We start from the raw sequence: 22,583 nt of genomic DNA, 5'->3' as shown, positions 1-22,583 counted from the left end.
TGTGTGTGTGTACGCTCTAGGTCCAGCCTGCTTTGCTTTCCCCCCTGCCATCCATCCTCAGGGTACTTCATGTTGCCTCTCCTTCCTTGGTCTCCCTGTACAGCTTTGGCCTGTGTTTGGCTGTGGAGTGAATGGTAGCAGCTGTGGTGGCTCCAGTCTGTGGCCGACACTCTCGGAGCACTGAGGTAGATGGGAGAAGTGACAGAGGGGGAATAAAGTAGTTGTTTGACACACATCAGTCCCTCCCAGCCCCCACCCCGCGGTGCTCTACTGTCACTGTGTGCGTCCGTCCGTCCGTCCGTCCGTGTGTGCCTGGGCCGCTGCCTGCTGTGACTGACGCCTTTGTGCCCCGTCTCGGAGCACTCGCCCTGTTCCCACAGCCCTATCCGGATTAGACACACAACAGCTGTATTGTGAGTGTGTGTGGGCCTGCCCTGCGTCTGTGTGGCTACGTTTGCAGCCAATCATTGGGGAAGGCAGCGGGAGCGAGAAAGGGAGAGCCCAGACTTTATGTGTACAGTGTAATGGTAATTGGGGCACATCGTTGCGATACAATTTAAGAGTTTCTTGTTGGAGTTCATTGAGTTCAGGTAGTAGAATACATCCCTGTTTGAGTCTGTTTCGGAGTGTTTTAATCCGTTACATGTCTGCTGAACATGACCCCGGTCATTGCTTTTCAGGGATGTGGTTACTGGTCTCTCTCCTAGCCTGTGATAATATAGCCTAGTCATTTTTCACCTCATAACATTGAGCAGCGTCCAACCTATGAGTGTAGCAAGCTGAGGTCGCCTGAGATCGAATGCTGGCTTGCTCATAAAATACATTTAAATAAAATAAATAATTGAACAATTGCAGGAAGCCAACCTTGCGAAGTTTATCGCTTTGGTCCCATTTTGCCACATCCACTTCTGTTACAGTTTGACTGAGAAATTGTCATTACAAGGTCAGTTCTGTGATGCCTCCTTATCTCTCCACATACCCGCTGACTTTTTCTTTATAATATCAGGGACATATTCATTAGGCACCATACAGAAAATAACTTTTTGTTTTCCTTTGCACAACATTTTGCTACGTTGTGCCCTAACGAATACTATTCAGTTAACTGCCTCTGTTAGTTGGTGTCTGTAGGGAGGTGGTCAGAGACCTGGCAGTGTGCTGTCAGGACAACAACCTCTCCCTCAACGTGAGCAAGACAAAGGAGCTGATCGTGGACTATAGGAAAAGGAGGGCCGAACACACCCCCATTCACATCGGTGCTGTAGTGGAGCGGGTCGAGAGTTTCAAGTTCCTTGGTGTCCACATCACCAACAAACTATCATGGTCCAAACACACAAAGACAGTCGTGAAGAGGGCACGACAACGCCTTTTCACCCTAAGGAGACTGAAATTATTTGGCATGGGTCCCCAGATCCTCAAAGTTCTACAGCTGCACCATTGAGAGCATCCTGACCGGTTGCATCACCGCCTGGTATGGCAACTGCTTGGCATCTGACCATAAGGCGCTGCAGAGGGAAGTGCGTACGGCCCAGTACATCACTGGGGACAAGCTTCCGGCCATCCAGGACCTATATACTAAGCGGTCAGACTCCAGCCACCCAAGTTCTAGACTGATCTCTCTACTACCGCACGGCAAGCGTTCTCCAAGTCCTAGACTGTTCTCTCTACTACCCCCCCTTTGTTTTTACACTGCTGCTACTCACTGTTTATTATCTATACATAGTCACTTTACCCCTACCTACATGTACAAATTACCTCGACTAACCTGTACCCACGCACATTGACTCGGTACCGGTACCCCCTGTATATAGCCTCGTTATTGTTATTTTATTGTGTTACTACTTTTATTTTTAAATATTTTCTTAACTCTATTTCTTGAACTGCATTGTTGGTTAAGGGCTTGTAAGTAAGCATTTCACGGTAAGGTTCTATTCAGCGCATGTGACAAATCAAATTTGATTTGTACTGTAGGGCCAGAAAACAAGACGAGACAGAACGTTGAAAGACTTGGAGGGGTACCTAGAATTTTTCTGTTTGAAAAACACGTCCTTCCTTTACGAATGTTCTGACCACACACACACACAATCTTTCAGAATAAACACATGAGGGGGAGGTTTCCTTGAACCTGCTCCCTCTCTCACCGCTAAATGACGCAGATCACAAGCCTTTGATACCTCCACATGTGCTTTTGAGTAGGCTCTCTGTCATTGCCGGCAATCTCAATATGTCTATGGGAAGGCCAATAGTTCCCAGGTCATGGTATTACAGGATAGTTGAGTACTAATCATGGTTTGCAGTTTATGCCTCAACTTTTGTTGTTTTGTAGAGTCAGAAATGTTTGGTTGAACCATTGGTGTGTATCTCAGGTCAATGAGTTCATAGGAGCAGTTAGTTCAGCTTCACACTCTGTGTGTGTCCGCGCTTACTATTCTGCTTATCTCTGTGTGTGTGTGTGTGTTCCACTGAGCCACTGGTCTCTCTGTGCTGTGTTGCTTGCTTGGTGCTGAACATTCCTTAAATGGGTAGTGGGTGACCTGAGGACAGGGCCAGCTCGTGGCCACTGGGGCCTACACAGTGTCAGAGAAGCCTCAGACTAGAGTAGTCAGCTCCCCCCTCTACTTACCTCCATGCCCTGGCCCCTGACAGCCGCATCCCTCCACGACGTTCCCCCCTCTTCAGTTCCCAGGGGTATGCTTGTACTTGTTTTGTCTGCCAGGGGCTCAAATAGTTTAGAAGGGAAGAATCGAGAGATACTAAGCCCTGTGTGTGTGTGCTTGAGAATCATTCTGAAATATCAGGGACAGACAGACAGAGAAAATAGGCTAGCATGCCTTGGAAGGTATTTTGCGGCAGCCTTTTTGCTATCTAGTCTAGTTCTGCACACGAGTGTGTTTTGAATCCATTTCTTTGAAAGTCTGAAGGAGAAATAGCCAGGAGGGTTAGCTTTAATAACCGGAAGCTTGGAAATGTTGAGTAGTTTCCCCCAAGTTTTTTGCCATGTTCTGAATTTCTGATAGGCTGTTTGTGGGTGTATTTTATCGCAAGTTTCGTTTGACCAGAGTAGAGTTCCCTCTGACAGCCTCCTAGCTTTGTTCTTGTCTCTTTTTTCCTCTGCTCTGTATTTACAACTCTCCTTTTCTCTCTGTGGCCTTTGGTGTTTCTTTGTGGCTTGCTCGCTGCATGGTGGGATGATGACGCTGCAGCTGCTTTCCTGTGTGTATGGTTGTACGAGCTTGCGTGTGTCGGTAAGGGCGCGTCAGAAGGCACCTGTGTGTGTATATATGTAGAACAACTTCAAATCAGATTGTATTTGTCACATGCGCCGATTACAACAGCTGTAGCCCTTACCGTGAAATGCTTATACACACACACACACACACACATCAGGAGGACGTGTGTGTGTTCGTGTGCATGTATGCGTACGTGAAAGAGCATGTGTGTGCGCAAGATCACGTCAGGTGTTTTGTGTACACACACACACACACATCAGGACAAGGAGGAAAGTGTGGGTGGTTTTTAGAATGCCTGGTCCAGAGGCAGGACACTCCTCCTCTTGTGTTTCTCTCTCTGCGTTGGCCCAATGACTCATGCAACGTGGAGGCTAGTAGTACAATATGCCTGCCTGAGTGGAGGATGAAAGGAAGAAAATACCAGCCCCCCCTGCCCACTCCCCTGGCCCATCCTACTCCTCCCTCTCCTCCTCCTTGGCTTACTCACCCCCACCGCAGCACAGGAAAAGCAATGTGTGTGTCAGAGAGAGCCCGTGTCTCTCAGGGTCTGAGAGTGTGTGTGTGTGTGTGTCTGGCGTTAGTGTGTGTGGGTTTTTGTGTGGCGGTATGTGTAAACCCATGTCTGTGTCTGTCTGTCTGAGACCTGCGCTAGTCTCCCCTCGGCCCCCTAGATCATTTCCATCACAAAGGGGTGGTGCGTGTCGGTGGGACAGTCGTGGCTGGAATTCCAGACTCCCCTCTTCTCGCTCTCTCTCTCTGTCGATCCCCCTTTCTCTGCTGTCATTGTGACCCACCAAGGACTAGCCTTAGCCTGCATCCGTCACCCCTGTACCTATCCCTCAAGGTCCACCAGGCGAGAGAAACGGAAGGGGAGAGGAACGTGAACGCTCCAGCTTCCGAAAGACAGCCCTAAACCAACATCTTTACTCATGCTCCAGGCCCATGAGCTGGCAGCACCTGAGAAAGGGTTCTGTTATGTTTTTTTTTTATTCCGTCCCCCCCCTGCGCTGGGTTTCCGAATGAACTGACACCCACTCAGGTATGCTCATCATGACTCAATAGGAGGTGAATCATTCATAGCCCTGACACTCATTTATCAATGACACATTGGGGCAGTTTGGTTTTGGTGGTAGCCTGAGTGGAAACGCCTATTGTTCACTTTCTTCTTGAGTTGAGAGATGGAAGTGTTGAATAGGGGTGATGAGGATATGTATACTGAACAAAAATATAAACGCAACAATTTCAACGATTTTACGGAGTTACAGTTCATTTAAGGAAATCAGTTGTTTGAAATAACTTCATTAGGCCATAATCTATGTATTTCACATGACTGGGCAGGGGGGCAGTCCGAATTAGTTTTTCCCCACAAGGGCTTTATTACAGACAGAAATACTCCTCAGTTTCATCAGCTGTCCGAGTGGCTGTTTCAGACGATCATGAAGGTGAAGAAGCTGGATGTGGAGGTCCTGGGCTGGTGTGGACAGCTCTGGTGGACATTCCTGCAGTCAGCATGCCAATTGCACACTCCTTTAAAACTTGAGACATCTGTGGCATTGTGTCGTGTGACAAAACTGCACATTTTAGAGTTGCCTTTTATTGTCCCCAGCACAAGGTGCACCTGTGTAATGATCATGCTGTTTAATCAGCTTCTTGATATGCCACACCTGTCATGTGGATGGATAATTTTGGCAAAGGAGAAATGCTCACTAACGGGGTTGTAAACAAATTTGTGTGCAACATTTTAGAGAAATAAGCTTTTTGTGCGTCTGGAACATTTCTGTGATCTTTTATTTCAGCTCATGAAACATGGGACCAACACTTTACATGTTGCGTTTTTATATTTTTGTTTAGGATGAAAAACAATATACTGACTGACTCCCCTCATCTGAACTCAATTGTTAGACTTTGAGTGTTGCGCAATAGTTCAGCATCTCACATAGGCCATCTGAACAACAACGTCATAGCAAATGTTAGGCTAAAGCTTCAAAAGGCAGTGGTTGTTTCACATCAGCTGCTCCTGATGTTGATGGGCAGGCCTCCAGACAGCACACCCAAAATGGCACTGGGATGAGTATGGCACATCAGGCTGTTTTAAAATAACTGTCTACTGGATTAAAGTGACTTGTGTGTAAGACATCCCTTGCCTGGGGGTGGCAGTGTGTGACGTACCGCTGCATATGCATATATATATACACACACACACACACACACACACACAGTTTCATAGTGAAACCAAACCTTTGTATTCCCCCCATACCTTTCCTTGCTGTCTCTGCACTTTCTAAAGTGGTTCCTTCCAGTAGATTATTTCAGCCAACATCTATATTTTCTTGACACACAGGCAACAGGTGATTTAGACCTAACTTTTCCATCAAAAAAAGTGGCCACATCAAAGCCGATTTTTAGCAATTTACTAATCTAAGCCTATTCCTCAAAGAACTGGTCCGTTGTAATGGAAGTTGAATAATTGTTCCCTTTTCCCATTCTCTTTCTCTCCTCCCTCATTCCATCTCTAGGAGCCGTTGGAGCCCAGCCCCTGTTCACCGTACCGCAGCGGCCTGGCTATGGCACCATGGGGAAGCCCATCAAGCTGCTGGCCAACTGCTTCCAGGTGGACATCCCCAAGATAGACGTCTACCTCTATGAGGTGGACATCAAGCCCGAGAAGTGCCCGCGCCGTGTCAACAGGTATGCCTAGAATAACTGAGTTTGTGCCTTTCTCAACATGTTTCACATGGTATCGGGTTGTTCATGTGGTTGTTTAAGTGTGAATAGAGCTAATTTGATGTTTATTCTACTTCTATTATATTTTATGGATTATTATTATTGCTTTGAATACTAATTATGGCGCCGCATATGGGCAGTTAAAGATCCGCATGTGGCTCCAGAGCCACAAGTTGCAGACCCTTGGACAAGTCTAAAATGAGGTAAACTTGTTTTGGTGTTCTGTAGGGAGGTGGTGGACTCCATGGTGCAGCACTTCAAGGTTACCATCTTTGGGGATCGCCGGCCAGTCTACGATGGGAAGAGGAGCTTGTACACAGCCAACCCGCTGCCTGTGGCAACCGCAGGGGTAAGATGGATGCAGACTGACACACACACACACACACACACACACACACACCGCCTGGTATGGCAACTGCTTGGCCTCCGACCGCAAGGCACTACAGAGGGTAGTGCGTACGGCCCAGTACATCACTGGGGCCAAGCTTCCTGCCATCCAGGACCTCTATACCAGGCGGTGTCAGAGGAAGGCCCTCAAAATTGTCAGACTCCAGCCACCCTAGTCATAGACTGTTCTCCCTGCTACCGCACGGCAAGCGGTACCGGAGTGCCAAGTCTAGGTCCAAAAGACTTCTCAACAGCTTCTACCCCAAAGCCATAAGACTCCTGAACAGCTAATCATGGCTACCCGGACTATTTGCACTGCCCCCCCACCCCATCCTTTTTACGCTGCTGCTACTCTGTTAATTATTTATGCATAGTCACTTTAACTCTACCCACATGTACATATTACTTCAACTATCTCAACTAGCCGGTGCCCCCGCACATTGACTCTGCACCGGTACCCCCCTGTATATATAGCCTCCCTACTGTTATTTTATTTTACTTCTGCTCTTTTTTTCTCAACACTTTTTTTGTTGTTGTTTTATTTTTACTTTTTTAGTTAAAAATAAATGCACTGTTGGTTAAGCGCTGTAAGTAAGCATTTCACTGTAATGTCTGCACCTGTTGTATTCGGCGCATGTGACCAATAAAATTTGATTTGATTTGACACACACACACACACACACACAGTCAAACCTACTACCTGGCGCTCCTACAAGGGTAAGACCGAAAACATATACTCTCGCTCGCACACACACACACACTTCTTGATCTGTTAACGCATGCATTCACACACACCTTTAACCCCTCTCCACCCCCCCTCCCACAGGTGGATCTGGACGTCACTCTACCGGGCGAGGGGGGAAAGGACCGGCCCTTTAAGGTCTCAATCAAGTTTGTGTCCCTGGTGAGCTGGCACATGCTGCACGAGGTGCTAACCGGCCGCAGCATGCCTGAGCCCCTGGAGCTGGACAAGCCCATCAGCACCAACCCAGTCCACGCTGTGGATGTGGTGCTGCGACACCTGCCCTCCATGAAGTGAGTTAGACAGTCGCCGCCCTGGTGGTCATAATAGGGAATGTTGTTATAACTATGTGATTGGGTTCATTATTTGATAAACAGGATGCATGTCTTTCTGAATAGTTTAGCATTTATCCTTGGAAACCTCAGTAAACTGATTAAAAGCGAACGACACAACTCTGCTACATGTTCACTTTACGTTTGAAGCAGATTTATTTACTGGAGATGTAGGCCTAATAAACCCATATGGTATTTCATTTGCTGGCCAAGATACTGATTTGGTCCAAGATAATTTCCTAAAATGACAAATCAAGTATTGAATTTAAGTGAAGACTCACTTCCACTGAGTGCCACATTGGTAATGAAAGATGTGAATGTATGCTCTTGTTTTCATGGCAGTATCATGAAGGTAATCCGGCAGGAAATCAAATGTGTAGTCATTCCTATGCGGTCATACAGTGCCTTGCAAAAGTATTCATCCCCCTTGGCGTTTTTCCTATTTTGTTGCATTACAACCTGTAATTTAAATGGATTTTTATTTGGATTTCATGTAATGGACATACACAAAATAGTCCAAATTGGTGAAGTGAAATGAAAAAAATTACTTGTTTCAAAAGAATTCTACAAAATAAATAACTAAAAATTGGTGCGTGCATATGTATTCACCCCCTTTGCTATGAAGCCCCTAAATAAGATCTGGTGCAACCAATTACCTCCAGAAGTCACGTAATTAGTTAAATAAAGTCCACCTGTGAGCAATCTGTGTCACATGATCTCAGTATATATACACCTGTTCTGAAAGGCCCCAGAGTCTGCAACACCACTAAGCAAGGGGCACCACCAAGCAAGCGACACCATGAAGACCAAGGAGCTCTCCAAACAGGTCAGGGACAAAGTTGTGGAGAAGTACAGATCAGGGTTGGGTTATAAAAAAAATATCCAAAACTTTGAACATCCCACGGACCACCATTAAATCCATTACTTAAAAAATGGAAAGAATATGGCACCACAACAAACCTGCCAAGAGAGGGCCGCCCACCAAAACTCACAGACCAGGCAAGGAGGCATTAATCAGAGGCAACAAAGAGACCAAAGATAACCCTGAAGGAGCTGCAAAGCTCCACAGCGGAGATTGGAGTATCTGTCCATAGGACCACTTTAAGCCATACACTCCACAGAGCTGGGCTTTACGGAAGAGTGGCCAGAAAAAAGCAATTGCTTAAAGAAAGAAATAAGCAAACACGTTTGGTGTTCGCCAAAAAGCATGTGGGAGACTCCCCAAACATATGGAAGAAGGTACTCTGGTCAGATGAGACTAAAATAGAGCTTTTCGGCCATCAAGGAAAACCCTATGTCTGGCGCAAACCCAACACCTCTCATCACCCCGAGAACACCATCCCCACAGTGAAGCATGGTGGTGGCAGCATCATGCTGTGGGGATGTTTTTCATCGGCAGGGACTGGGAAGCTGGTTAGAATTGAAGGAAGGATGGACGGCGCTAAATACAGGGAAATTCTTGAGGGAATCCTGTTTCAGTCTTCCAGAGATTTGAGACTGGGACGGAAGTTCACCTTCCAGCAGGACAATGACCCTAAGAATACTGCTAAAGCAACACTCGAGTGGTTTAAGGGGAAACATTTAAATGTCTTGGAATGGCCTAGTCAAAGCCCAGACCTCAATCCAATTGAGAATCTGTGGTATGACTTAAAGATTGCTGTACACATCCAACTTGAAGGAGCTGGAGCAGTTTTGCCTTGAAGAATGGGCAAAAATCCCAGTGGCTAGATGTGCCAAGCTTATAGAGACATACCCCAAGAGACTTGCAGCTGTAATTGCTGCAAAAGGTGGCTCTACAAAGTATTGACTTTGGGGGATGAATAGTTATGCACGCTCAAGTTTTCTGTTTTTTTTGTCTTATTTCTTGTTTGTTTCACACAAAAACATATTTTGCATCTTCAAAGTGGTAGGCATGTTGTGTAAATCAAATGATACAAACCCCCCAAAAATCAATTTTAATTCCAGGTTGTAAGGCAACAAAATACAAAAAATGCCAAGGGGGGTGAAGAATACTTTCGCAAGCCACTGTAGCTGACCTCAGTCATAGCCTCCTCCACTCAAAAACAATGTGTTGTCAGTGTGCCTACCAATACTGAATGAAAACCTTAATGAAAGTATTTTCCCGTCTTAAATAAAAACGGGCTTTTGTGTATCGACACCTGCCATAAGGCTGTGTTTGCTATAGCTTCAGGCTATTGCATTGACATTGACAGAATGTGTCCAGGACTTTCTAGGAAACGCATACACTGTTATTAATGTGTCTTTGCCGCTCAGTGATAAGATGTCTAAGGCCGTGTGGAGTTGCCACCCTCTCGTTTTATTGATGTTCAGTGTCAATTGAAAAATAAGGTTGTTGTCAGACTGTGTCACTGTGAAAAGAGCTATTGACCAAGATTCTAGTCCAGGTTGTGGAAACTAACTTTCCCATTCTCCTATCTGTCTGTCCCCCTTCTCTCTTTCCGTATTTTTTGCTCTTCTCTTTCTCTTCCCCCTCCTTCCCCCTCACTATCTCTCTCTTTCTCCTCCCCCTCTCCCTCCCCTCTCCAGGTACACTCCGGTGGGTCGCTCTTTCTTCTCAGCCCCAGAGGGCTATGACCATCCCCTGGGTGGGGGGAGGGAAGTGTGGTTTGGTTTCCACCAGTCTGTACGCCCCGCCATGTGGAAGATGATGCTCAATATTGACGGTGAGGACAGCGCACATCACCTTACCCCCAATCCTAACTTTAACCATTAGGGGGAAGAAACAATCTGGGGCCATATGTATCAGAGTAGGCGTTCTGATCTAGGATCTGGTCCCCCTGTCTATGTAATCTTATTCAATGTGGTCTAAAGGGCTAAACTGATCCTAGATCAGCACTCCTACTCTGAGACGCTTTATGAATACAGGCCCTGAACCTGTATTCATGTTTGGGGCAACTTCTACCTAATATGGGAGGACTCCATAGTGGGTGCTGTGCCGCATGCTGGCAAGAAGGGTTCTGGTTATAGGTGGGTGGGCTGGCCACAGGCTTTGTAGAAGGTGGATTGGGGGGGGTGGGGGGGTCTCTTGCTTTGTGGGAACTGCCTAAGCGGTTGCTGTGGAGACGGAGGTGCAAGGACCTGAGGGGCGCTGTGTGTTTGGGAGCGATTTTGGTGGGCTGCTTTTGTTTTGGGGAGTTCTTGACCGCTCTCTCTGTCTTAATGCCTCTCTCTCTCTCACTCCCTCCCCTCTCTCTCAGGCAGTTTTCCCGCTCTCCCTCTCTCGCAAATCATTTGGCTTCCTCTAGCCCCTCCCCCATTCCCACCAAAGGGCAGAAAAAGTCCAGCCGTTGGCAAATGATTCTCTCTTTTTCATTAGTCATTTTGTGCTCAAGCAATGAGGAGAATAGGCTCTAAAAGAGCGCGAAAGCAAATAGGCGCCAATGATCTGTTTTATACCTCACCAGGGGACATTCTATATATATATATATATATATATATATATATATATATATATATATATATATATATATATATATATATATATATATATATTAGTGAGGGAAAAAAGTATTTGATCCCCTGCTGATTTTGTACGTTTGCCCACTGACAAAGAAATGATCAGTCTATAATTTTAATGGTAGGTTTATTTGAACAGTGAGAGACAGAATAACAACAAAAAAATACAGAAAAACGCATGTCAAAAATTTTATACATTGATTTGCATTTTAATGAGGGAAATAAGTATTTGACCCCTCTGCAAAACATGACTTAGTAATTGGTGGTAAAACCCTTGTTGGCAATCACAGAGGTCAGACGTTTGTTGTTGGCCACCAGGTTTGCACACATCTTAGGAGGGATTTTGTCCCACTCCTCTTTGCAGATCTTCTCCAAGTCATTAAGGTTTCGAGGCTGACGTTTGGCAACTCGAACCTTCAGCTCCCTCCACAGATTTTCTATGGAATAAGGTCTGGAGACTGGCTAGGCCACTCCAGGACCTTAATGTGCTTCTTCTTGAGCCACTCCTTTGTTGCCTTGGCCGTGTGTTTTGGGTCATTGTCATGCCCATCCACGACCCATTTTCAATGCCCTGGCTGAGGGAAGGAGGTTCTCACCCAAGATTTGACGGTACATGGCCCCGTCCATCATCCCTTTGATGCGGTGAAGTTGTCCTGTCCCCTTAGCAGAAAAACACCCCCAAAGCATAATGTTTCCACCTCCATGTTTGACGTTGGGGATGGTGTTCTTGGGGTCATAGGCAGCATTCCTCCTCCTCCAAACACGGCGAGTTGAGTTGATGCCAAAGAGCTCCATTTTGGTCTCATCTGACCACAACACTTTCACCCAGTTCTCCTCTGAATCATTCAGATGTTCATTGGCAAACTTTAGACGGGCATGTACAGTATATGTGCTTTCTTGAGCAGGGGGACCTTGCGGGCGCTGCAGGATTTCAGTCCTTCATGGCGTAGTGTGTTACCAATTGTTTTCTTGGTGACTATGGTCCCAGCTGCCTTGAGATCATTGACAAGATCCTCCCATGTTCGTTCTGGGCTGATTCCTCACCATTCTCATGATCATTGCAACTCCACGAGGTGAGATCTTGCATGGAGCCCCAGGTCGAGGGAGATTGACAGTTCTTTTGTGTTTGTTCCATTTGCGAATAATCGCACCAACTGTTGTCACCTTCTCACCAAGCTGCTTGGCAATGGTCTTATAGCCCATTCCAGCCTTGTGTAGGTCTACAATCTTGTCCCTGACATCCTTAGAGAGCTCTTTGGTCTTGGCCATGGTGGAGAGTTTGGAATCTGATTGATTGATTGCTTCTGTGGACAGGTGTCTTTTAGACAGGTAACAAACTGAGATTAGGAGCACTCCCTTTAAGTGTGTGCTCCTAATCTCAGCTCGTTACCTGTATAAAAGACACCTGGGAGCCAGAAATCTTTCTGATTGAGAGGGGGTCAAATACTTATTTCCCACATTAAAATGCAAATCAATTTATAACATTTTTGACATGCATTTTTCTGGATTTTTTTGTTGTTATTCTGTCTCTCACTGTCCAAATAAACCTACCATTTAAAATTATAGACTGATCATTTCTTTTTCAGTGGGCAAACGTACAAAATCAGCAGGGGATCAAATACTTTTTTCCCCTCACTGTGTGTGTGTATGTATATGTGTGTGTATATATATATATATATATATATATATATATATATATATATATATATATATATATATATATATATATATATATATATATATATACACACACACACACACACATTCACTCACATATCCTAGCTGAAGATACAGCAACACTGAGAAAATGTACCAGTATATAAGCAACAAACAAGAATTAGCGCTATTTAAATCCCTTTCATTTTCACACTCCCAAGAGTAATATACCAGCACTATCACAAACAACAAGCATCAAAACAAACATTTAAATTGCTTATGTCATTTCTTGTTTATGGAGATGAAAACCCTACTGTCTCTGGGGAGAGTGACCGTCACCTGCGCTCCCCGTCATCCCTAATTGCATGCTCCGATCATCACCGTCACTGTCAGACGTGGCCCTGACATCACTGTGAAGTCAGCCCAGTGTCAGTGCAGCATCTGTTTCCTCTCCTCTACTCATCTCTCCATTCAGGTGGAGAAAGCATTAGGGCCTTCATCTAGGCGCCAGCTTCCTCTAACGGCACATAAAGCCAGAGGGATGTTGGCTGTTCCTCCTAGGTTTTATTTCATGTTTGAGAGCCGTGTTGGCGTTTCCCTTCCCTGAGGTACTTAGTTGGCGTCCCTGGCAATGAAACAGGCCTTGTGCTGCTGTGCTTGGTCTGGTTTGAGATATAGGCCTAAATAGCTGAAAATGATGATGGCTTATAATTGATGACAAATTATTGCTTCTGGCGTGATGTATTTGGCTGACCAAGATCAATTCACATTTTGCATCTACAGTAAATAGCTAGCAAGATTACTCTCGGTTTTGGCAGGTAGTGCCAGTGATTGGGAATGCTGAGTGAGTGTGATCGAGTCTTGTGTTTGATGGCCCTTTCTGTCCTGCAGTGTCTGCCACGGCCTTCTACAAAGCCCAGCCAGTGATCCAGTTCATGTGTGAGGTCCTGGACATCCACAACATAGACGAGCAGCCCCGACCTCTCACAGACTCCCACCGGGTCAAATTCACCAAAGAAATCAAAGGTAGGTACAGTGCATTCGGAAAGTATTCAGACCCCTTGACCTTTTCTACATCTTCTTACATTCAGCCTTATTCTAAAATGGATTAAAAATAATATATATATCCTCATCAATCTACACACTACCCCATAATGAGAAAGCGAAAACAGGTTTTTAGACATTTTTGCTAATGTATTAAAAATAAAAAACGGATACCTTATTTACATAAGTATTCAGACCCTTTGCTATGAGACTCGAAATTGAGCTCAGGTGCATCCTGTTTCCATTGATCATCCTTGAGATGTTTCTACAACTTGATTGGAGTCCACCTGTGGTAAATCCAATTGATTGGACATGATTTGGAAAGGCACACACCTGTCTACTATAAGGTCCCACAGTTGACAGTGCATGTCAGAGCAAAAATCAAGCCATGAGGTCGAAGGAATTGTCAGTAGAGCTCTGAGACAGGATTGTGTCGAGGCACAGAGCAATCGGGGGAGAAGGGCCTTGGTTAGGTAGGTGACCAAGAACCCGATGGTCACTCTGACAGAGCTCCAGAGTTCCTCTTTGGGGATGGGAGAACTTTCCAGAAGGACAGCCATCTCAGCAGCACTCCACCAATCAGGCCTTTATGGTAGAGTGGCCAGACGGAAGCCACTCCTCAGTAAAAGGCACATGACCGCTGGCTTGGAGTTTGCCAAAAGGCACCTAATGACTCTCAGACCATGAGAAACAAGATTCTCTGGTCTGATTGAACTCTTTGGCCTGAATGCCAAGCATCACGTCTGGAGGAAACCTGGCACCATTTCTATGGTGAAGCATGGTGGTGGCAGCATCATGCTGTGGGCAAGTTTTTCAGCGGCAGTGACTGGGAGACTAGTCAGGATCGAGGGAAAGATGAACGGAGCAAAGTACAGAGAGATCCTGGATGAAAACCTCCTCCAGAGTGCTCAGGACCTCAGTCTGGGGCGAAGGTTCACCTTCCAACAGGACAACGACCCTAAGCACACAGCCAAGACAACGCTGGAGTGGCTTCAGGACAAGTCTCTGAATGTCCTTGAGTGGCCCAGCCAGAGCCCGTACTTTGTCATTATGGGGTATTGTGTGTAGATTGATGAGGAGAAAAAACAATTGAATCCGTTTTAGAATAAGGCTGTAACGTAACAAAATGTGGAAAAAGTCAAGGAGTCTGAATACTTTCCGAATGCGCTGTATTTTGTGTGTGTGAAAGAGGATGTATACTAGGCTTTGGGTGTGCCTGTGTACAAACATTTGTGTCATTCCCATGTCCCTAATTTCCTAAAAGCTGTCTCTGTCCTGTCCAGGTCTGAAAGTGGAGGTGACACACTGTGGAACCATGCGGAGGAAGTACCGCGTTTGCAACGTGACCCGCCGGCCCGCCAGCCATCAAACGTGAGTCAAGAGAGGTCCAGAGAGATGGTAGGGTGGGGTGAGACTAGACGTGGGTGAGGTTGGGTGGAGTGGGACTAGGGAGAGAGTGGGGTGTGGTGGGACTAAGAAAGGCCAGAGGGAGACCAGGAGATGAGCATAGAGCCTGGGGTGTGGTGGTATGTTTGGGGTGGGATGGGATGGGAGAGGGGGGAGAGGAGCATGCACTTAGATGTAGGATGACCAATTCACCAGAACCACAAAATGTCTGAGTCAGATCCTTGTCAGTTCAGTCAAGAAGTCAGTAGGTGTTAGTCATCATTGGCCAATATGCTAGTACATGCAGCTGTTAATCTGCTGCTACTTTCTTCTTTGTTTTCCAGTATTTACTGATGCTCAACATTTTGAGAATTATTTGCTCAACATTTTGATAGCTTTGTGTGGCAGTTTCACTGTATTGATCTTAACTAGAAATTGAAGACAACTCAAGCTGTTGATAACCTTGTCTTTGATGGTCATATAGTTTACAAAGACCCAGACAAGCCCCTCTTGCACTTCCCCTTTCTATGTTAGTAAAGATGTTCTTAACGCTTGCCGTTCCATCTACCTGTTGTGCTCAGGTTCCCTCTGCAGTTGGAGAATGGTCAAACGGTGGAGCGCACGGTGGCCCAGTACTTCAGAGAGAAGTACAGCCTGCAGCTCAAATATCCCCACCTGCCCTGCCTCCAGGTGGGCCAGGAGCAGAAGCACACCTACCTGCCCCTGGAGGTGAGGAATATTCATTTCTTTGCCAGATTCACACTATAGGGCCGACCCAAACCGTACTGTGATGGCTCGGATATTGTCTTTTCACATTGTCCTTTTTAGCGTGGCTTCAGCAACTATGGTGGATTGACTCAGTTTGGCCATATAGTGTGATTCAGGCATTAGTGAATAAAATGCTTTCCAATATACTCAATGCTTTGGTTCTGTGTCCCTGCAGGTGTGTAACATAGTAGCAGGGCAGCGGTGTATCAAGAAACTGACAGATAATCAGACGTCCACTATGATCAAAGCCACGGCTCGCTCTGCACCCGACAGACAGGAGGAGATCAGCCGGCTGGTGAGTCAGTGGTGCCGCCTAGTGGCATGGAGGCTTATTTACTCTTATACACTGGGTAGGTCTAATCCTGGATGATGATTGGTTAAAACCCCATTCCAGCCAGTGTCTATTCCACAAGTGAACACCGGCTACATCTATGAAGTTGAAATGCCTATTTACTCTGTTGCGTCTGACTGGGCAATCCACTGTCTCATCAGCTCAGCCAGGCAATTTACATACTAGATTTTCACATCTAGACATGATCTCCCATTTCTTTTAGACTAGCAATTGGTTTTCAACAGCGGATAATTGTAATAACCTTGCTGTCTGTCTCTCCGACATTTGCAACATTGTTTCAATATTGAAATTCGATCTCCAGTTGTCCTACGGTAATGAATGTATCGGGAGTCGGGGCGAGACAGACAGGCTGGCAACCTTTCTCAGCCAGTCGAAATCATGAATCAGCATCATTTTTATGGATATACAGTACCAGTCAAGTTTGGACAACTACTCATTCAAGGGTTTTTCTTTATTTTTACTATTTTCTACATTGTAGAATAGTAGTGAAGACATCAAAACTATGAAATAACACATATGGTAATCATGTAGTAACCAAAAAACTGTTTAACAAACTAAAATATATATTTTAGATTCTTCAAAGTATCCACCCTTTGCCTTGATGACAGCTTTGCACACTCTTGGCATTCTCTCAACCAGCTTCATGAGGAATGCTTTTCCAACAGTCTTAAAGGAGTTTCCACATATGCTGAGCACTTGTTGGCTGCTTTTCCTTCACTCTGCGGTCCAACTCATCCCAAACCATCTCAATTGGGTTGAGGTCAGGGGATTGTGGAGGCCAGGTCATCTGATGCAGCACTCCATCACTCTCCTTCTTGGTCAAATAGCCCTTACACAGCCTGGAGGTGTGTTGGGTCATTGTCCTGTTGAAAAACAAATGATAGTCCCACTAAGTGCAAACCAGATGGGATGGCGTATAGCTGCAGAATGCTGTGGTAGCCATGCGGGTTAAGTGTGCCTTGAATTCTAAATAAATCACAGACAGTGTTACCAGCAAAGCACCCCCACACCATCACACCTCCTTTTCCATGCTTCATGGTGTGAACCACACATGCAGAGATAATCCGTTCACCTACTCTGCGTCTCACAAAGACACGGCGGTTGGAACCAAAAGTCCCACATTTGGAATCGTCAGTCCAAAGGACAGATTTCCACCAGTCTAATGTCCATTGCTCGTGTTTCTTGGCCCAAGCAAGTCTCTTCTTCTTATCGGTGTCCTTTAGGAGTGGTTTCTTTGCAGCAATTCGACCATGAAGGCCTGACTCACACAGTCTCCTCTGAACAGTTGATGTTGAGATGTGTCTGTTACTTGAGCTCTGTGAAGCATTTATTTGGACTGCAATTTCTGAGGCTGGTAGCTCTAATGAACTTATCCTCTGCAGCAGAGGTAACTCTGGGTCTTCCTTTCCTGTGGCAGTCCTCATGAGAGCCAGTTTCATCATAGCACTTGATGGTTTTTGCGACTGCACTTGAAGAAACTTTCAAAGTTCTTGAAATGTTCCGTATTGACTGACCTTCATGTCTTAAAGTAATGGACTGTCGTTTCTCTTTGCTTATTTGAGCTGTTCTTGCCATAATATGGACTTGGTCTTTTATCCCCCCCCCCCCCCCTTACCTTGTCACCACACAACTGATTGGCTCAAACGCATTCACTTTTAACAAGGCACACCTGTTTATTGAAATCCATTCCAAGTGACTACCTCATGAAGCTGGTTGAGAGAATGCCAAGAGTGTGCAAAGCTGTCATCAAGGCAAAGGGTGGCTACTTTGAAGAATCTCAAATATAAACTATATTTCGATTTGTTTAACACTTTTTTTGGATACTACATGATTCCATATGTGTTATTTCATAGTTTTCATGTCTTCACTATTATTCTACAATGTAGAAAATAGTAATAATAAAGAAACCCTTGAATTAATAGATGTCTAAACTTTTGACTGGTACTGTATGTATGAGGAAATGTCAATAGAAAAACACGAAATGCAGCTAGTTTGCTGTGTTCTGGCTACACTGTTAGTTAGCAAGCAAGGGATAAGAACGTTGCCAGCCATCATGGCAATGGAACATTTAGAACAAACGACTGGGTTGCGTCCATAGATTTAGAACAAAAAGACTTAACGACTTTGTGGCTGGCAACCGATAGAACGAACGACCAGCTGGCTTAGGTAGCAACCCTAGATTTGTGTCGGGACTATATCTCGTGGAATGATGAAATAGTATGAATAAATTAATCAAAATAACGGTTTTTTAATGAAAATGTCAATCATTATTTGAATATATTGGTAACCCGTTGTATAAAAGTGATAATGCCCTCAAAGCCGGTGTTTGGAGGATATATTGGTACAGTTTGCCGAAATGTCTCAGAGTAGGAGTGCTGATCTAGGATCAGGTCCCCTGTCTTGTTCATTATGATCTAAAAGGCAAAACTGATCTTAGATCGGCACGCCTACTCTGAGACGCTTATTGAACACGGGCCCAGGTCAGTGTTGATTAAAGGTCAGTGAAATGCCAGGTGGGAGATGGCATTGTTTCATCATGGTGGCTAGCTGTCACCAGCGAATAGGAACTGAATTAAAGTGTGGGCGGAATAACTGAGTGACAGATGCAGAAGGATTGGCAAACCCAGGGGAAAGTTTGACAATGTTCTAAAGATGTCAAAGGTTATTTCAGGACGTTGCATAAGATATAATTCTGGGGAAAATGTGAACTAAAAACACATCTACAAACTTGAGTTGTCTCAACATCAAAACATGCTCAAACCTGGGTCGTATTCATTAGGGCGTTCCGTACCAAATGAAAACGTTTTTATTTTTGGACAAGTTGAGCGTTTCTAATAGGAGTAGTTTGTTTTCTTCTGTTTTAGTGCATTATGAATATGACACTGCCTTCTGGATAGCAAGTTACTTCACCACCCTAAACACCTCTCTCTGTCTCTCTCTCTCTCTCTGTGTGACCCCTGCAGGTGCGCAGTGCCAACTACGAGGCGGACCCCTTTGTGCAGGAGTTCCAGTTCAAGGTGCGCGATGAGATGGCCCACGTGACGGGGCGCGTGCTGCCCGCCCCCATGCTGCAATACGGCGGCAGGGTGAGCACAGAGCACTTTATGGTACCCTTCCTTTAAATCACGCTCCATACTCTGTTTGTTTGACACGCTACCTACCCTCGCGATATGAGGGAACTAACCCCCTTGCTTTGGTTTGATTTGTTCTGTTTGTCTTTCCTCTCTGTGAATCATCTTTACAAAGTGTCTAGGAGTAGGTGTGCTGATCTAGGATCAGGTCCCCCTCTTATTCATAATGATTTCTAAGACAAAATTGATCCTAGATCGGCACGCCTACCCTAAGACACTTAATGAATACAGGCCTGTGTGTGTGGATTAACATAAACTAGTAGTCTTGGCTCAATGGGAACACGGCTACATAATTTTTCATTTCTGCTTTTTTTGAGAATGCGTAGTACAGATAGCTATGACTCAATTTAGCTTGCTTTTGTGATGTTTATATGCAATTTTTTGGCTCACTCACTTTGGTTTGCAATTTCACTTTATGAAAACAGTCAAATCAAATTGAACCCTTAAACCCGGACCCAGTTTTCCTTACATTAAAATATAAGTGATTAGGACAGCCCAAGGAGACCTCAAATAACATATACCACAAATCTGTTTTTCTGGACATTGGATGAGGTCAGCCTAAACATTTTGATTTAATTTTGTTAAGACACTCCAGGACCAGACTTTTTTTTCATCTTTCGTAAGTTACTAAACCATGTACGTAAACAGCGTTTTTGGTGCATATTTAAAAATAAAATGTAATGTTGTCCAATTTTTATTTTAGCCATCAACAATTTTGTGAATGTTAAATTTTGTGAGTGCAGATGCTTCTGAAGCTGAGAAAAATGAGTTGCCGTTTGGGAAGAGTCTGACTTTCAGGAAATAAATGACCATTAAAGCGAAGTACAATGAATTTAGCTTACCAATCGTAAAACACCTATTTAGACCTAATCACGATCTCTTCAAATGATGTTACTACATATAGTCCAGTTTGTAACATTCTATGTAATGGGCTTTTAAATTATGTATAATTAATTACATTAATAGATTTGTGTCCATTTCAATGTGGTTAAAATTCAGGACATTTTGATGACAGTAGTATGATGATGATGATGATAAACAAAATAAATAATGTATTTACATAGTTTTGGAAATGTTTGTTTACTTTTTGAAAGAACCAATATTAAAGACCAAAATATCTCAAAATTGATAAGTAGATGCAAAAATCTCATTTCAGTCTGTGGTGCCTTGCCTTAAATGGTTAATTTAAAGGTTAGGGGCAATACAATTTTGACACGTTCAGTGTTGAAATGCTCAAATATTCTTAGAACATTTTCAGAGGACCTTTTGAAGCTTTTTGAAAGAAAAAAAAAAAAAACATTTTAAAACACAGCACCTGTTGTCTTTCAGTCTATACATGTTAGGCCTACATGTGTAAATGTGTTTTGGTTTAAATTAGACTATGTATCCATAAAGTGTTGGTGTCTACACACCAGTATTTTATGTGTAATTTCTATATGTGTGCCTGCATGTCTTTCTGAAGTGTCTGCTTGACTGTTGAATCTGTACACAAGGATAGTAAGACAAGGAAAATTCTCCCTCGTGGGGACATTTCCCACATCCCCATTAGGACAAAGGCTATTTTAAACTTAGGGGTTAGGTTTAGGCTTACACTTAGGGTTAGGTGTTAGGGTTAAGGTTGGGGTTAGGGAAAATATGATTTTTAATGGAAATACATTTTAGGTCCCCACGAGGATAAAAAAACAAGGGTGTGTGTGTGTGTGCACGCAGAAGTGTGTGTATGTTTGTGCGCACAGAAATGTGTGTGACTGAGTGTGCGAGTGTGAAAGCACTGTGTGTGTGTATATGGGCACTGCGCAGCAGATCAACCGTACTACACTGTGGTTTCAGAACCGGACGGTGGCCACCCCAAGTCATGGCGTGTGGGACATGAGGGGCAAACAGTTCCACACGGGAGTGGAGATCAAGATGTGGGCCATCGCCTGCTTCGCCACACAGAGGCAGTGTCGCGAGGAGATCCTCAAGTAAGAACCAACCACTCATCTGTTTCACCCACTTACTATGTGTACAACTGGGTTATGTTCGTTAGGGCACACCGTTGCAAAACATTTTGCAACGAAAAACGAAAATGAGTTTCTTATTGGTCCAGGTAGTCCTGCACTGTTTCAGGACATTTTCTTCCATTTGGTGCCTAATAAACATAACCCCCCTCTTCATTAAGCAGCTTCTCACGTAGCCACAGGGATAATGAAAGGAATCTCTCCCTGCTATTTATGTGTTGGAGATGGCCTCCCAGATAAGAAAGTGATCCTTGTGTAATTAGTTTGTCCTCTACACCTCTGATACAACCTTCTTAGAATTTACACAGTGACTCTCAAGGATTACATTACTAAACCATTCCCTAACCAACCATATTATATTTGTTCTTTACATCCTTCCTTTTTCCCTCCTCCCCCTCCCTCATTTCTCCATTCCTTTCTCTTCCTCCCTCATTCCTCTTTCCCTCCCTCATTTCTCCATCACTATCTTCCTCCCTAATTTCTCCATTCCTCTCTCTTCCTCCCTCATTTCTCCATCCCTCTCTCTTCCTCCATCCATTAACCCCCCTCCTTCTATAGGGGTTTCACAGACCAGCTGCGTAAGATCTCCAAGGATGCTGGGATGCCCATCCAGGGCCAGCCGTGTTTCTGTAAATACGCCCAGGGAGCTGACAGTGTGGAGCCCATGTTCAGGCACCTGAAGAACACCTACTCAGGACTGCAGCTAATCATCGTCATCCTGCCTGGAAAGACCCCCGTCTACGGTAGGGAGCGCCCATAGACATATTCACATGATGTTCATTGGAATCACCTTATCCATGCTGATTCACTGTCTGTCTAGAATTTTCTGTATCTATATAATACTTCTGTTCTTTGAAACTCTTGTGTTGCTGAAGAAGCTTTGATAAGAGATGTGTACTGTTGTATGTTAACAGATGGTGTACATCTGTCTGGTATCTATCAATGCCTTCACTTTAAAGCATAGGTGGTACTTTACTCTTTACCTGCCTAACCTGACTGACTGTTAATTGCACAGAGATTGATTGATGACTGCCTGTTATTGGTCCTGTGTAGCGGAGGTGAAGAGGGTGGGAGATACTCTCCTAGGAATGGCCACTCAGTGTGTCCAGGTGAAGAACGTGGTGAAGACGTCCCCCCAGACCCTCTCCAACCTCTGCCTCAAGATCAATGTCAAGCTGGGGGGAATCAACAATATCCTGGTGCCTCACCAACGGTACGTGGCCATTGTGGCTGGAGGATAGAAGGACTGTGGATTGACCATACAAATATTTTAATTTTCTTTAGGAAATGTACGTGCCTTTTCTAATTTAGTCATATCTATCTTCCATTAGAAGTGTTTATTTTGCAGGCTGACTAA

The 22,583-nt window shown here is 44.6% G+C and overlaps 1 protein-coding gene across 1 annotated transcript in view; it reads left to right on the top strand.

Annotated features, from left to right (window-relative positions):
• Window positions 1-22,583, top strand: part of LOC311139811 (protein argonaute-3-like) — a 41,412-nt gene that overhangs the window by 9,339 nt on the left and 9,490 nt on the right. Inside the window, exons 2-13 of the mRNA XM_084174770.1 lie at window positions 5,744-5,915; window positions 6,180-6,300; window positions 7,165-7,373; window positions 9,960-10,096; window positions 13,437-13,571; window positions 14,873-14,960; window positions 15,557-15,704; window positions 15,919-16,038; window positions 19,059-19,181; window positions 21,057-21,190; window positions 21,785-21,969; window positions 22,280-22,439. Of these exons, the coding sequence (XP_084030896.1) occupies window positions 5,744-5,915; window positions 6,180-6,300; window positions 7,165-7,373; window positions 9,960-10,096; window positions 13,437-13,571; window positions 14,873-14,960; window positions 15,557-15,704; window positions 15,919-16,038; window positions 19,059-19,181; window positions 21,057-21,190; window positions 21,785-21,969; window positions 22,280-22,439 (1,732 nt within the window). The remainder of the gene's footprint in view (window positions 1-5,743; window positions 5,916-6,179; window positions 6,301-7,164; window positions 7,374-9,959; window positions 10,097-13,436; window positions 13,572-14,872; window positions 14,961-15,556; window positions 15,705-15,918; window positions 16,039-19,058; window positions 19,182-21,056; window positions 21,191-21,784; window positions 21,970-22,279; window positions 22,440-22,583) is intronic.

This window comes from Coregonus lavaretus (assembly GCF_964263955.1).
Source record: "Coregonus lavaretus genome assembly, chromosome: 13".
Lineage (NCBI taxonomy): Eukaryota > Metazoa > Chordata > Actinopteri > Salmoniformes > Salmonidae > Coregonus > Coregonus lavaretus.
This window is presented reverse-complemented; position numbering and strand designations above follow the sequence as displayed.